Here is a 17,648-nt window from a genome sequence, read left to right as displayed (position 1 = left end):
ATAAATATATAAAAAACTTACATAAATCAATAAGTTAATGTATTTTATCAAATAATTAAATAATATTATATTTTATTCACAAATTATTATTAATAAATTTATTATTATAATAATTCATTATAATAATTTATTAACTTTTATATAATAAAGAACATTAATTATTAATAAAAAATCTTTTATCTCTTAATGTTATTGAAATATGGAAAAGGATTACTCTCCTTTTTACGTGAAAATATTGAACAAAATATATTTTCAAACAAGCAAGCTACTCTATTTTGATTATTGAGGGCAAAAATCCACGATGCAGATGCATCGAAAGATGTTCGGTGTATTTTTAAAATTGTGTTTTTTCAGATAAGTTGAATTGGATGCAAAGTTCGAGCAAAAATATATAGAAAATGGAAAGACATGCAAAGTTTATTATCAGAGGCAATGGACACATTAACGAAACGATGTTCTCGTAAAGTTGATAGGATCGAGCTATTTTCCTTCTCAAAAGTTAACGACTAACTGTGATCGAAGTCGCTATCATCAGAAAACAAAAGTTTGTTTCTATAAAGTTCAAGAGACAACTTAATCAAAAGATGTACAGAGAATATGGATAAAAAATCAAAGTAAAATTAAAATCGTCAAATATAATGTTTGGAAAAATTTATATGTAGCTACAATGTTTTCAATCAATGTCGAGATAATCAAAAGTCTACGTTTATAATAATATTAAATATATATATATATCTCGCACAAATCTATAGACAAAAACATAGATATACGATGTCCTAAACTGGGAAAAAGCAAAGAATGTCGCTATTGAAAGAATGAGTTTTTTGGGACTGTCATTCTAAAAAGTACTTTTATAACGGACAAAGTGATTGAAGAAAAGAGGATAACTCTCGTATGTAACGACATTGCTCAAAGCACCAAGTGTTTACAGAAGAGCGTGGAAAAATAAGTAAAAGAAACACTTCATCGCTGTAATCACGTTTCGTGAGAACCATCAGCGAGCAAATCGATAACTGCAAGAAACATTACGTTGGAATTTCTTTGGCGAATCTTATCGATCATTTTCTATTATCCTATTTATCACAAGTAATGTACGGAACGAATATTGTTGGTTATGACACAGTCAATAATTATCATTCCACAAAACAAAATAAAGAAAAATATAATTCTTAAAGAATCACTCAACAGTAATTTTCTGAGCCAAATAATGAGCAATTAAATAATTATTTAATTAATAATTCAACAAAAGAAAAAAGAGAGTAAAAAATTGTCTGAAAAAATTTTTAGAGACATCGAAAACACTGACCACAAGATTAATCTTTACATAATTCATGTGGATCTGACACGAATAAGAAGAAACACAATTTGTAGCGGCAACATTCAGGGTAGCTTAAATCTTTTTGGCAGTGTTGCTCACTAAATCGTCACAGTGTGCGGATTGGGGCGAATCCTTGGCTACATCGGCGGACGACCGTCGGTGGGGGCCACCAATATGTCGCAGTCCGGGTCGGGTGGATTGAATGACGCTCAAGGACAAAATCAAGCTGGACAAACGACCGACAATCAACAGACAACGTGCCAGAACGGTCGTGCTGAACCGCTTGCCGACATCACAAAACAAGATCTTTCTAACGGTTTCGAAAATCGAACTATGGATTATGAGAAATTTACTCAAGAAAAAACACAGAATACCTTAATTACAGGAGAAGTTCAGGATCAGCAGCAGCAACAACTTGCTCATCCAGTAGCACAATATCCGTCGGGAAGAAGGCAATCCGTAGGATTACCAGAGGATAAACACCCTTCAACCGGTCAATTACCACCGCAATACAGCCAAGAGAAAAGTAATGCGGATAGAACTCAACACGTGTCTCAAACTAGCACTCAAACAGTACCGGTGCAAGCATATCCACAATTTGCTTCTGATTACGATCAAAGTCAATATCCGCAGATACGGGGACAATTTGAGGTGAGGTCGCAAATCTATCCTCAAACGCAATATTCCGATAGAGCTGGTTATGTAACAAGAGATGTTACTTATCGTGATCCGACTCTTTACAGTCAAAGCGGTGCGACTAATCCCATGTTTGCTGGGCAGGGTCAATACGTAACGGTTCAACATGGTTCACAGATACCTTCGCAGTCCGCCAGTCCGCAGCCACCGTATTACTCGGGTGTAATCGTACCACAACCACCGAGTTATACTCAATTTGGCACACAGCCGCAATATTCTTATAGTCAATATCCGCAGACAGTCATGAACGCCTTGCCATACAATCCACACACCGGTTCTATTTATCCTACTCAACAATACCCTAGCCAACAGTCGCCGAATCCGCAGAGATTTTCGCAAGAAATTGGTCAATATCAGACACAACCGATTATTCAACCGATTGCTCAGAATGTAACGCATGGGATCGCTATCCAGACGACAGAGCGACCTTGTCGAGGACCGAAACCAATGGTGCCACCTCGTGGCAATTCCAAGATTACCACCCATGATCCTGGACATAGAAAGTCCGCGAGTGTCGATGTGCCAGCATTGCAAAAAGCGAAGTATGAGTCGACGCCGACTGCTCAACAAGATTCAGTTCATCGTAATGACGGCGCTGTAATTACTGGCGCGTCGATTGGTTCGGATGGGTCGGACAGAAGATATCTAACTACAATTAATCAAAATCCCAGAACAAGACAAGATGGTCTGTATGTAGATACAAATGGCGATCAATCGGGCAGAGAGAAACTGGTTGATACAATTGCTACAGAATGCGGCTTATACGTGTCCCGATCAGAACACAGAAAGTCTATATCGGTCGATGTAACTACCAGCTTCCAAAGACGCAATGATACAATAACCTTTACGTTTCCTGGCGATGGTAATCAAGAGATTATATCGGGAAGAAAAGCTACAACTGCAACAGACGCAAAAAGAGTCGAGACCAATCAAATGTTTTCCACTGAGCAAAGAAGATTGGATGCGGGTCTGCGTGTATCACCAATGGCGTTTGATACGAGACAAGAAAATAGAAAGAGTATAGGAACCGATAGGAAGCCTGAGTGGGGTAATGTGAGTCCGAATCAAAGAAACGCCATTCCTTCAGAAAATAGACGATCGGATTATTTCGAGGAACATCGAAGATCACCTATGAATCTAGAAAGTAAAAGAGTAGAAGATGTAAGAAGATCGCCTATGCCGTTTGTGCCGATTCGTGAAACGTCTGTTGATCGCGCCGGACAGAAAAGTCCTTCCTTTGTCAGCCAAAACTTCGAGAAGACTAGACAGGAGTTAGCGATCTGGGCGGAGCAACGCCAGCGACAAGAGCACGAAAGGAGTATAATTCAAGGACCGATATTTACAACAAGTCCTCGTTCTCGTAATCCTTCGGAGGAAAGAAGAGATATCAGATCGATTCATCCACTGGATGATCGAAAAGACTCAAGAATGTCTCAATCAGCCTTTCAACCCATTCCTAATATTAGTCAGAGTACTATAATGGAGCAACGTCGACATCTGAGACACGTCAGCGCTGATCTGACAAAACATATGGAACTCTCGAGGAAGGATTTCGATGAGCAACCCATCACAGGATCTGTAGTGAATCTGGGATCAGTAACTAGTACTGCTTCATCGCAAAGAGCCAGTCCGAATCTTTGTCATCAATATCCAGCTCTCAGCGAAGCAAAAATAGATACAAAAACTGTGTTGACTGTGGTGACAGATTTTGGCGAATCGATTGCCAGCAAACCGATTGATCAAGTTGATCACATAATTCACAGTCACCGTAAAAGTCATAATACTACCTCCAATTTGCTCACTCATAGTAAAAGCCAGATGGAGAACTTGCAGAATACGCTAGAGAATCAAAGCGAGAAAACAGATTCTCTTCAGGTTCAGCAACAACAAATGCAAAATCAACAGAGTCTCGATTTAATTTCTGAGAAATTAAGCCAATTCGAACGTCAACAGAGCGATCTCCAAGCCAAGCTACAATGTCTTCAAAATCAGAATCAAATTTTGGATAAAGTTGCGCAGTTTCAGCATCAACAGAGCGATTTCCAAGCTCGGTTACAAAGTTTGCAAAATCAAGGTCAATTGAATGATAAATCTCACAAGATATCTGGCGACTTTGCGCAGCTTCCGATGACAAGCGATACACATCAGGTTCAAGCGAGTCCTCTTCCGAATCATCAGGAACAATCATCGGATAAATCTTGCTCGACTCATCAACCGGCACACGGCCTTCATCAGACACTTCTAACTACTGCGTATCCGCAAAACGCCACCCTTCAAGCCTGCCAGTCGTCCGTGTGTGAGAAACTGACGTCTCGCGTACAACACGACGTTTCCGATCCGAATTCCATTCAGATACCGAACATGTCGCAAATGCCATTACCGTGCCTCCCGCAATTCGATCGCGCCGACGCGTCGCGTACTTCGTTCTCTCAGTTTCATCGACTTCAATGCCAGATCGAGAATCATGAGGGTGCTTTAGCGACGAGTGCTGGTGTACCTACCAGCTCTTTCACCGGTACGCTGAAGAAAATACCGCCAGAAAAACCGCCACGGACGTCCTTGATAGTGCAGTCGCCGGAAGCTGAGGTAACATCTAGAAAAAAAATACTTGTATTTATTAATTACTTTTATCATTTTGATTATACGCAGTTTCTATTTTATTTTAAACAGATTTTATACAGAAACATACAAATATAATTTCCCATAAATAAGAATATAATTGTAAATCTATTACTAGTAATTATATTATTATTTTAATCAATGGCTCAATACGTCAAATATATTCATGATCGAAACTCTGAATCAATTGGAATTGAAACTTCCGAGTATCTCCTATAAATAGCAGTTCAACATTCTGTTTTGCATTAGTTAGAATCAATGATTTTTGGAGTAATACGCGGCGAAACCTCCCTTTATGTTATCCAGAATGTTAGAGAGCACGCGTGCTCGTGGCCGAAGAGATTGCGGCGGCAATGAATGGCGAGCAAGATCCGGACGATGCAGGCAGATAGAGATCTCCGTTTGCAGTTTTTGTCGCGGCAGCCGAGTGGAATGAACTCGTTAAATATCAGACCTGATGTTGTCTTTGAAAACTTTGTTACGGGCCCTGTGTACCTTTGGCTCCACTTCCGAGCGCTTGCAGTTTCAACGTTCTTGTCGCGACCATAAAATGCGATGCACCAGCATCGTCTGACGGTGACGTTATTCGCTCGGTCGCGAACGTGTTTCGAATAATGAATGCCAGATTTTTTCATGCCATACGACTGCATTTTGTTCTCAACATACACACGTATCTTTTTTATAAGTCTTCCATGCTACCGCTTGTCAATAAAAAAAGATGAGGTCATAAAAGAATCAAACAAATTCATGGAAATAGCGATATGATGCAATTCAAACATATATGTATCATACAATGTATCGAGCCATTTTGATTGATATAATCGATGTATTATAATATTTATAATATAAAAATTTATAATATAAAAATATTACTCGCGATGTTGAGTATTCATATCATCGAGACTTTTATCGATCGTCACTATAGGGTGATACATTTTGAATGATGAATTAGAAAGAATTACATCTAGAGCAAATTGATTTTTTTATGTAATTAGGGCGCTCACACAATAATCTTAATTTCACAAATAAGTAAACAAATGGTTTGTTAGACTAATACTAAAAACAGCAGTTATATAAATTATTACATCAATGTATCTTTTGATTATAATTTGTTTATCTCTTCGTTTAACTACAAGACAATTAGATAATTTTGATAATAGCCCACATGTATAATACATACAGGTACACATATAATATGATATAATATATCTAAATATAAATATGTCTTCTTCTGTCAAGATATGATTTGTGTATTTTCTTTTAATAATAGTCGTTTACAAAATTGCGCATCAAAAAAATAATATGATGAAAGATTTTGAGAAACAGCTGACATTTTCATTAACTGATATTATTTGAAATAAAAGTAGAAATTTCCTTAAATAGATATCTCTCTCTCTTTCTCTCTTTATTCTCTTATTTATAAAATATTTCTCTATTTGTGGATGACTTATGATGAGATGGCAAATATTTGCTATTGCGATTGTATCGATGCTGACATCGTATTAACAAAATTGGGTTGCGAACGATCGACAATGTATGAAAAGTTTCGAGGTTTGCCTTCTTGAAAAAGCAAACATCTCTCGTTTCCAACTATAAACTCGCTGGATAATGAAAAAGTAAAAAAAATTCACATTTCTCAGTGCAAAATAATATGTAAGAATAAGAATTTTTACATATTATTCTGCTTTTGACACATATCTTTCCTTCATATTTCTCTCTTTCTCTCTCTCTTTCCTTTCCGATCAAGTAATGTGTAATAAATTTATTATTGGATTAATTTATTATATATCAATAATGATAAATTTTATTTGATTTCTATTATCCAATCGTTTTTACAATGCGTACAAATTGTATAATATTATTATTATGATTTCTACATAAATGTACACTTATTTTTCTCACATTGTATCGAAAATGTATCGAGGTATTCTTTCTTTCTTTATCGAATTTCTTCATAGAAAATACATTCATTTTTATATAATATTCTACTCTGCCGTCAGCGCATTCTTCGTGTAAAATGTCAGAGCTCTCTCTTTTCGGCCAACGTATAGAAATTCTATATAGTTTGATACATTCATCTCTCCGACCAAGCTCAATTCCGCGAAAGCATCGTTGTTGAGAGGTGAGCTTTTGAAAAATCTTTTCTTCCAAGAATTTATTTACAGAGACTTGTTTCATTCGCTGACATATAAATCTGATTTCACTATTCACTGAATAACACTTGCTTATATATTTATATCTCAACGCGTCTTTACAAAATATAAATATATAAATTTATATTGAAACATTGAGTTATCGGAATACTACGAAGACACACTCATATTCACTTATTCTTCACACATTAAAACAACGCACTGTTTTCAAAGCATACTAAAAGAATTATTTTTAAAAAGAAAAAAAGAAAGAAAAATTATATTTTTCTCAATAATAAAATATTTTTTCTCAAAATAAAATAAATATCAAACCGAAGTTGGATAAAAATTATTTGGCGATACAAGAAATACAATTGATGATAGAAGAGTCAAGAAATGCGATGATTTAATAGATTTTAACCAAAGTTGGAAAGGGTCGAAATCGTCCCGCCACGCCCTAAACTTGTACTTTTCGACTAAGGGAACGAATTAAGTCGAGAAATGTTATGAATAACGACCCATCATGAATTAAATATGAGCAATAGTCTTGCGTGTCGTGTACATTGGCGAAACGACGTTGCGAGGATAAAAAAAGTTAGGGTGCAGAAGAGATAAAAGGATGAGAAATCAGCCAAGGGCGGACAATAAACCTTCTAACTTTTCTTCCTTTGTACGTAGAAATGGGAACGATATTCTTCTTACAATGTCGTTATATCTCCCTTTACGCTAGAATTATTCGGCACTTTGCACGAGCAAACTTGCTAGCATATATTCTCTGTGTTTCTCGACCTGTGATTAAAAAAATCGAGAGCCAAGTGCAACGGATTGTTAAATTACATTTAACGTGCCTTCAAAGTGTGTCAGGCACGTATGTATAACGTTTACTGTCCTGTGACTTTATTCTGTGAAAATGCTATTTTCTGAACAGACAATGTTGATAAACGAAAGAGTGTTGCGCGGTATCAAATGGGATCAACGCATAGATTGCTGGAATTTCCGTGAAAATCTCCAGGTAACGGCCACCCAATCGGAATCTATTCTTGTGCAACGCGTTCTACTACAAAGCTTTCTGACACCATGAATTGACGCATTTTGTTTGAAACGGACAGAAATTTAGACAAGAATCAAACCCTGTCTTCCTGTTTCAGTAAATACGCATTTTTATTGGCGTTTTAGAAACGCTTCTTCTCGCTAGTATGCATGTAGCAATCCTTTTTATAAAACTCCAGCGTCCGAAACAATGTCGATCCTCTTGCGCGAATCGGTTTTGCCGTGCTTTTATTTCGCTGAAGGCGTTTCGCACGTGATCGCTATAGTAATCGATTGCATGGGCTTTTATAAATCTCCGCAGTTATCCACTAGCGGAGGTTTTTGCGAAATTTCAGATATAACTTTTCCCATCGCCACTTAACACATAGTTGCAAATTGAGACTAATTGTTCTTCGGTTTATGCCAAGTATTTACGATGGTCGCCATCGCGACAAGCATGCTGGTAGTTGCGTATGTTTTTAATCCATACACCCATGGTGGTATAAACCAGCCATTGATTTTGTTCCAGCATCCGATTACAAAATCGAACATTCCCGTATGCTCGGATTAGCTGTTCGGGTTTCTTCTCCGCGCAATTTCACAGATGACCACGCGAATAATTCGAGCTTTCGTTGTAATTGATGCGCGATCGATAAGTGCGCTTTTATTTCTCGACTATTACTTTCTCGTTGCCAATGGTAATTTTATTTCAATATGTATGTTTTATAAAAACCCATAGCCGGTGGTTATTCACGAGGAAATCTTTCGTGGCTGTTATGCTGAGAATCTTATTCTTTCGTAGTAACACAATTATAATACTTTTTTGAAAAATTATTTTTGTATCCACGAGATATCTAGTAGAATTTTAACTAGCAGATATATAATAAATATTAGCAATGGTAATTTTGATTGTTTTGATTTTCAGTTTTGTAGTATTTAAGCCAGAAAATGCAAATCTATGTTAATATCTACATGCTTGTTAGGCAAAACAAATAACATAATTAAGTTAAATAAATTCATAATATAATATATTATATTATATGTAGGAATTTATAGAGGAAAAGTTAAATAAATTCATAATATAATATAATATATATGTAGGAATATAAATAGAGGATCAACTCATTTTTTTCAAGTGATAAAAAGGTACAAGGACATAAAATATATAATATTCAAGAATGAGAAAATTTTTATTTGATCAATTACTTGATAATATTGCAATGTACAAATAAAATCCAAAACTCGTTTAAATTCAAAAAATTTTCACACATTCTTTGAATTTTACTAATTAAAATTTTTTTATAGTCATAAAATTATAATTTATTTTTTCAGCTAAAATAAACAGGAAATGAAAATGAAAATTAATATATAAATAATAAATATTAAAAATAAATAATGAATAGATTATAAATGACGCGTTCTAGTTAATATAAAATATATTTCTAAACGTCTTTAATCGCGCGTGATTAGCATAATATTGAAATATCGCGTTTGAAATTTTTTGGCATTTCTCTTCATTTATTCAGCGATCTATTTGCCACAGTTTTTCTTTAGATTTTTCTCGATGTGTAACAAATAAATTCAACTTGAACGTGTATTCTAAAAAAAACATCTGCAATGTTTCGTAACAAATCAAGATAATTGCGGCGAAATTGCATATTTCCGTGCAACGAAAACTGAATAATGTCACTATTCGGAAATATGCAATATGAAAGAGAACGTTGATTTTCGCATGTATCAATATTATAACAGCTGATAAAATGCAATGTAATATAAGGCAACAACATAAAAGTTACAAAGCAATATCTAATTACTATAAATTGAAAATTTATACAATAGCAAACCATAACAAATTTCAGAATTGCATTGTTAATCGGAAAATCGTAAAATATAATACTGTAATGTAATACTATTTATGTTATGATTGTTTTTAACGTTGTTATTATTATAAATTATGATTATTAATTAAGTATTACGATCTCATAATATTTATGGTTATCATGTTAAAAAGGAAACAAAATACATGGTCGCGAAGTTAATTTATTCGCATATCTTGAACATAACTGTATACGTGTGCGGATTGACGTATATTATTACATTCAACGAATATCAAATATTTTACGTTGGTCACGTCGCGACAAAATATCACGTTTTTTGCCGGTCATGTATTAATTATACAATCTGCAATGGTCGCCATCTTTCGTGATCACCGGCTAATTTGTTTTCTACGTACGCTCGTGGGAAATCGCCAGGAATGGGTGGCGTAACGAAAACGCTAATTACAATTGCGGAACCGCAGTCCGAAACAGCGGGTTGGCACGCGCAATCGCGAGCATTGGAGCACGAAATGGATTAGTCGGGATTAAAATTTGATCAAACCCATGGGCCGATTCACGCGCGGATAATTAACCGTGCGTCCGTTGTCTTCCGTGTGTGATAAAAATCTTTGCCATTATTGACTTTCTTAAACATTTATTTCTTTTGATTTTTTATTACTATCGAGACAAACTGATATTTGATTTATTCTTGTGCAATGTACATCTCGAGATAAATCTTTCTCTTGACAACATTCACGATTGATGAAACAAATCTGTAAAATTTGGTGAAAACTCCTTCATTTTGATCAACAAATGTTCATACAATTCATTTTTGAATGAACGTAGAACACATATAGATTAAATTATACGGTCGCTTATATAAACAAATAAAAATCAAAATATCCGGCGTTTGCAAATTTATAATTTACATATACTTTTTTTACATGGGTAAACTTATTTATTCTAATGTATATAAAAAATACAAATTATATTTGTTTTTATTTTTTATATTATAATTTTAATTGTAATTTATGATTATTACAAAAAGAAATCAGATATGCCAAAATTCACAACAAATTTGGTTTTTAAAATAATTATTATATTTTAATAAATTGAAGCTATATATACTGTATATATCAACTATATTCTATATAAAATTATTAGAAAGAGATTCAGAATATGCAAATGATAATCAATTTTTATAAATTTTTATTTTATAACTGATTCATATTGCTATCGCTGTCAAAGTTTGTGATTTAAATATGTGTGGAAATATAAAATATATATTTTGAAAAAGTAAATTGTGAATATTTTAAACGCAGATATTTATAAAATGCTGATTACAATTTACGTAAAAAAAAACTATCAAAATTTTAGGAAACAAAAATGCATATATGTAATTAATATGCATATTACATTAAAATTATAATAATTTTATTTTGTCTCTTAAAAACATATTTTATTGTTTCAGCATTAATTTTATTTGAGTAGGAGAAACATACACATAAAAACAAAGTATATAATAACACTTTTCTTTCATGAGGACATAAGTATTTACAATATTTATTTAAAAATATAAAATATATGAGAAAAAAATTTGCTAAGCTTTCAGAAAATTTAATAGAGCTTATACATGAGACATATATTTATAGTCACATATGTATATTAAATATAATTTTACTTGAGAGAAAGAAAAGTAAAATATACATATATCAGGAGATACAATACGAAAATATTCAAGATATCACAAAAGATAGAATATTTAAATTTCTATTCCGCATGTATACATGCGAAGAACGGATAAAAATTGTTTTATTAATGTTTCTCGCAAAGCTAAAATTTACAAGCGAAAGTTCATCTACTTTGATTACCGCAAGTTTGATACGAAACTAACTAAACCATGCACGTAACCAAACGCAATTAAAAATTTATCGACAATACCGTAGCGACTGAAGAAAAATTGGATTGTACTAAAACAGTTAAATGAACATCGATTTTTTACGGCGCTATGACCACAAACGTATTCTGATGTATCAATTCTCGTACATACGAGCGCACTGAACGATATGATCGCATGAATCAAAAAGATACGAACAAAGGAATAAAATAGTTTTAATATATATCGTAGAATAAATGCGATAGAATTAAATTTTGTCATTAATTCTGTAATAAGTATGTGTGTTCGTCGGTTCCAATTATCATATAAATTTCTGTTTAAGTTTCTAATGAAAGACTTATTACTGGAAAATTATTGATCAACATTGCCCATTAATGGCCTGTTATTTTGGTGCATAATTTTATGATTTTTTATGCGTCATTTTATAATTCTCTATAAAATAGGAAATTAAAATCTCGCTGAATCAAAGTACGTTATTAAAAAGCTACGTTATTAAAGTTACAAATTTATTAAAATAAGGGAAGGCGAAATGAGCACAGGATGTGGAATAGTTGAAACGAATCGCTGGACGAATTAGTATTAAACAGTATATGAGTGCGCGTCTTTCTCATCCTCGGAATCAAATATCATCCTCTTTCTGCGATCACAGCCGTCTAAAGCACTCGCTATGACTGAATAATTATCCGAATGGCACATCGGAGACGGCAGAGGCTTCCTCCGCGAAATGGAATTCCCGTTTCCTTTGTACGTGACCCGCCAATGGATTTTCCTGAACGTTCTGATACCCGGAGCTCTCGTGCCACGTTTCATTCCACCGGATTGATTTGTTTTCAATTCGAACGCTCCTGGCGCTGACTCAAGGCTGAATTAATCGTAGTAGCAATTTAGACTAACCAATCTTTGTCTGTTAACCAATCAGCAAAGGATTTTACTTGGGGCCGAATAAATATACTATATTAAGAGAATTTTATCAGATGAATTATAAAATGCTAATAATAAAATGAATACAAAGATTTTAATCACGGTTAAAAGAGAACTAAATTAACACAACAGCTTTCACATATAGTACTAGGAGAAGTGTTTCATTTCCAAAATATATAAGATATAATGATTGTTTCATATATTTTAATGTACAAATTTAGATACAAAATGTGTCATGATTTTCTCATCAAACTATCAAGAATTAAGATTTAAGGAAAACAATAAAGATTTAAAAATGTAGAAAATAATGGAGGACTTGCTTATTTATATTTTGTTTATTGCTTCTTTTTAAATCTATTCTTATAAAAAAAGAGAATTTATTGAGTCATTCTAAATTAAAATGATTAAGTATTTCTAATACTTTAATTACTTTTGTTATTAATAATAAAATATTTATATACAAAATATATATATGCAATTGATTAAGAGTAAAATAAAAAATAGAATACGGACTTGTGGGCGGAAATGAAATATATATTTATATTTTGTATGTTTTTTTTATTTTTCATCAATATTTTTTGTCTAACTCTTATTTCTTATTATATATATATATATATATATATATATATATATATATATATATATATTCTTTTTCACCCAATTTTTTATTTACATTTAACTTTGCGTAAATTTATTAATCTAATCTCTGCATTCATTTTCTACGAAGCGTGACTTGGATTATGCGTTGTCATTAAGTATGCAGTTAAAAAAGCGGTTGACGTGAAGCTGTCACATAATCCGGGCACTGCGCTCGAATAGAAAATAATTTTATGGTATATCAGGTATCGGCAGGTCGACTTAATGCCATTACGAGTTAATAGACCGCGATACCGATAAATTCGCCGGTAAACGCCCGTCAAAACTTCTCGCACGAGGCGAAGATTTGTAAGCGAGAAAAAAAGTTGGATCGACGGAGCTCGTAATGCAAGATGGTGTTTGGCTGCATCGATGCGTTTCCGCCAGGCAGCTGCGATTTTTCATCGAAGTTCCTGTCTTATTGTTTGTACGTTTTCTTTTCAGTTTTCTTCGGCTTTTTTATTTCTTCAGCTTTGTGACACTTTCAACACAAACCGCATCTCGACAATTAAGTAGATGGAAAATGGTAAAAAAAGAGTAAGAAAGGATAGAAGAAAGGAAGAATAGAAAATGGACGGAAGTTGGCAAAACGAACAGGTTAAGCAAGTTGAAATTATTACAAGTAGGTCGAGTCATTTTAGAACATTATGTACGTGACGTAAGGTAAAGTAAGCGCGGAAAACTAAAAACAATTATAAATACAATAATAGCATCTGACATTATTGTAAAAATTCGTTGATTGGAAAGATGCCTAAGCTTGACTTTTTTCAAAGATTTTGGAAACCTTGTTTTTTTTAAATTGCGTTCAAATTCAAAACACTATCAAAGAATCTAAAATGAATAATCTTAATTATTCGTCTAACTTTATGATAAAATAGTTCCGTAAACATTGAACAGGAAGTCAAATTTCCCTCGCACAAGACGAAGCCAAGGAAACATTTGACTGCTTAATTTGCGCTCGTTCATCTTATTGCGTGATAAAATCCAGACGGTTTAAATTGGGTGACGGGAATGTTCCAGTGGAAATGTAACCGGGAAAGTGCTCAAGTCCGATTTCTCGGTTTACGAGACAATTTTCGAGATTCAAGATGACTAGACTAAAATCTGTGAGCTGTAGAAGCCGTAAGGGCATAAACATAGTTTCACTGTAATCACACGGAGCATAGTAGGGTAGGACCGAATGGTGGGGCCTCACCATTCATGCTGCGTTGGACAGTCGCAGAAATTGAACTAATTGCCAGGCGTAATTATCCGGAATTAATCGGATAAACCGCTTAATTATTACGTCTCGTACAAAGCTCGTTTGTTTCTCAGTATATCTGTTAGCCGATTTTGGACAAGCGAAATGCCGCTAAATGTGCGCTAATTATCATTGGTGCGGCATCGAATCGTCGAAACTGACGGCCCGTGCTGTGTTCTCGTTTCCGCTTCTAGGAAGTTGCAATCCGAGGATATTTAAATGCAAATCCGATGTAATCAACGTGTCTAGTGCAGATTATGCTCGGAATTTCTCGTAGGATGAAAACGATTTCAATAAATATTAGGTCGCGTAAACATCCTGAGTCTGAAAGTTCATGCATTTCTTTTTATTAGAGAACGTTTTCTTTAATCACTGGACTCGTTATTAATAGAATTCTCTTTTAAATAAAAGATATATGTGTAATAATCAAAATTGTTTACTGTCATTAATTTTTGTAAATAAATATGTAATTGTTACAAATTTTATTATATGGAAAAGTTTATTATTGTGTAAATTTCTTTCAATAAAATTGACAAAAACAACGTCAAAATATTTACAGTTTTTCTTACATTATTTTATAGATTAAATCTTAGATGCAAAATATTATTAAAATATTAATATTTAGAATATTAATATTCAGCAAAATATATCTATTCTTTGACTTAATCTTTATTGCAGATTTAAATATTGCAATATAATTAATAAAAATTAAATATAATATAAAATAAGATAAATATATAAATAAAATTAATATAATAAAATTAATATAAAATAAGAATTTTAAAAAATCTATAAAATAAGCTCTGTTCTCAAAATTTATTAAGATCGAATTTTTTCCACTATGAAAAAAACATCGCGCACAAAAAGCTAAACCGTAAAGGACGCTACAAACTTTATGACATTTTAGTGAACATCTGTGAAAGAGACGAAGCGCGTTGCAAATCAGCAGCGACAATCAGTACAGATAGAAACGCGTATCGACGTCCACCAAAAACAGCTTAATCAACGCAGGAATATATCGCGAGTGCGACGGCTTAATTAAATTGCCGCGAGATACGTGACTCCGTTTCGGTCGCTTCGTCAATCTGCCGGAATAAGTTCCCGACGTGGAGTTATTTTGTCCGATTCGTTCCAGGACGTTCACGGTTATCGTCCACGACGCGGTTGCCTCCTTCGTGTCCCAGCATACCAATTAAAATTTATGTATTTCTCTCCAGCAATGACGGGCATCCGCGACGATACCGATTCGGATCAATATTTCACCGTGAATTTATCGTGGCGATACCGCGTAAAAAACCGCTTCGAAGTATCCGGTCTATCTACGACCCGGAAATATCTCGTCGAACACTATAAATGAAGGCAAACGATTCAGGACGACTCGTGACTTGTTTTTTTTTTTATATAAAGGTAGATTTTTCCGATGGAAATCGTACAGATCGGACGGAAATGTGTGCAATTTTGAATTTAAATATCCATCCGTGTGTTTTCAATCATCCTGCCGAAATCCGATGGCCTGTCATAAATGCATGCTCATATTACGATGCATATGGTTACTTTATTATAGATATTATATAGTTTCAAGTTTTTTTTTAATATTTTGATGACGCATTTTATGACAACGATATCTCGATATATCGCTTCACTTTTCAGGCTAAAAGTACCTGTCGATATAACGAGGCATATGGTTTAGCGAATATACATTTAACGTCGATCATTATAAATTTATCATTATTCCGTTAACCAGGATTTTCGTCTCTTTTTGCAGAGTAATCGCAGCCAACCAGCCATTGGATTAAAGCAGACACCGAAAGCACGGGTGAGTAGTATGATTTTTACATATAATAATCTCTCTCTCTTTCTCTCTCTCTTTATATATAATAATTTTTCATTTGATGCTGACAATTGCAAATTAAATGCAATGCGTTTAAATTAAAATTTACATTATTATTATCGCACTGTGTAATATAATTGATACTCTATGCTACTATGAAAAATTTTCCCAAAAAATATGTCTGGGGAAAAAGATCATAAACTAGAAATTGGCTTTAATTATAGAGTGTAGAACTTTCTACAGCAAATTTCTACAAAATCGAAACATGTGAGTTACGGTCAACTGAAGTAAGCTGAACATGCATACAAATGAGTTACTAAATGACATACTTGGCGATGTAGTTCGCTATACGTTACGTGAAAGCTTAAGCTTAAGTTTGATTCGCGAGATAAAAGTAGAAAAAAGAGAGAGCGTGTTATATCTGTCTGCTCGAAGATATTTCGTTGACAGTAATGTGCGCTTAATGATTACGCATTTTGGATATTGCAATAATATGCGTTTTCGCTAATTATCATTCCCAAAAAATTAAAATAACAGCTGTTACTTACATTTCTTGAATTAAACAAAATTTCTCATTTTGAAAATTTGTAATTTATAAATTTTAATTTGGTGATTTCCTGGGGAAAATTTTCATATTCTTTGCAAATTAAAATGCAGATCGCGTGAATGAATTTTTAATATCCATAAATTGATATAATTAGCTAATTGTTATTAATTATTATCAATGATTAATAAACAATTTTAAAAATATATTATTCTTGATAATGTTATTATTCTTGATAGATAAATATATTAACGGTGCAAAATAAGAAAATTTATTTTCATTACTCTCTCTTTTTCCCTCTTTCTCTAGATTTTTTGTTCACCACTTTTTCACCCTTCCATCTCATTCCCTTCTGTCAGTCAAATAAAAGTCGAAAGACTTCCGGAAAAAAAGAACGTTGGGAATGTGAACGGTAACGTCGACAGAACGACGTGAAATCGCGCGGCGCAATTTCGCGAGATTGCTCGCCGAGGCAACTCGCCGAGAGGACTATCCTCGTGGAAAAGAGCTTCTTAGGGACGTAAGGGATGCGCGCATTTTTTTCCTCCTTCGCAAGATTCGTGGCGCACGTTTCGTTCAGGAAGAAAATACTTAATAGTAGAATTCTGCGGTAGGTCAGTTGTAAACATTGTGCATATAACGTTTATATTATCTTCTCTATTTTTCAACTTTAATACATTATATTAACTGTGCTACAATAATGTTATTATTTTGACCAACAAAATCAATAATTTGTTTTATTTGGTAATAAGACAATATTATTTTCTCACATATCTATTTTTAAAAATAGCATTTTAAATTCCATTTTACGATATATCATAAACTCAGCTGCACTTTATAGGCATCGATATACATATATGTAGACCGATGCGCGTTGCAATTGGTGCTATCCTAGGTTAGGTTGAAGGGTAGACCTCGTAGTTTAATTTAACTAGTTGGTAGGGTAAGATTATGCCCTGGAGGGTACA

At 33.6% G+C, this 17,648-nt stretch overlaps 1 protein-coding gene across 2 annotated transcripts in view; it reads left to right on the top strand.

Annotated features, from left to right (window-relative positions):
- Nucleotides 1-1,310: 1,310 nt before the first annotated feature.
- The window catches only part of LOC145971786 (uncharacterized), a 261,713-nt gene continuing 245,375 nt past the window's right edge, over nt 1,311-17,648 (top strand). Inside the window, exons 1-2 of one of the 2 annotated variants that reach the window (XM_083099837.1) lie at nt 1,311-4,600; nt 16,071-16,121. In XM_083099837.1, the coding sequence (XP_082955963.1) occupies nt 1,493-4,600; nt 16,071-16,121 (3,159 nt within the window). In that variant the 5' untranslated portion in view covers nt 1,311-1,492. The remainder of the gene's footprint in view (nt 4,601-16,070; nt 16,122-17,648) is intronic. The other variant, XM_083099836.1, reaches the window with a different exon arrangement.

The sequence above is a fragment of the Camponotus vicinus genome, unplaced genomic scaffold (assembly GCF_025532165.1).
Source record: "Camponotus vicinus isolate PSW18456_S1 unplaced genomic scaffold, iyCamVici1.0 SCAF_5, whole genome shotgun sequence".
NCBI classification, from domain to species: domain Eukaryota; kingdom Metazoa; phylum Arthropoda; class Insecta; order Hymenoptera; family Formicidae; genus Camponotus; species Camponotus vicinus.
This window is presented reverse-complemented; position numbering and strand designations above follow the sequence as displayed.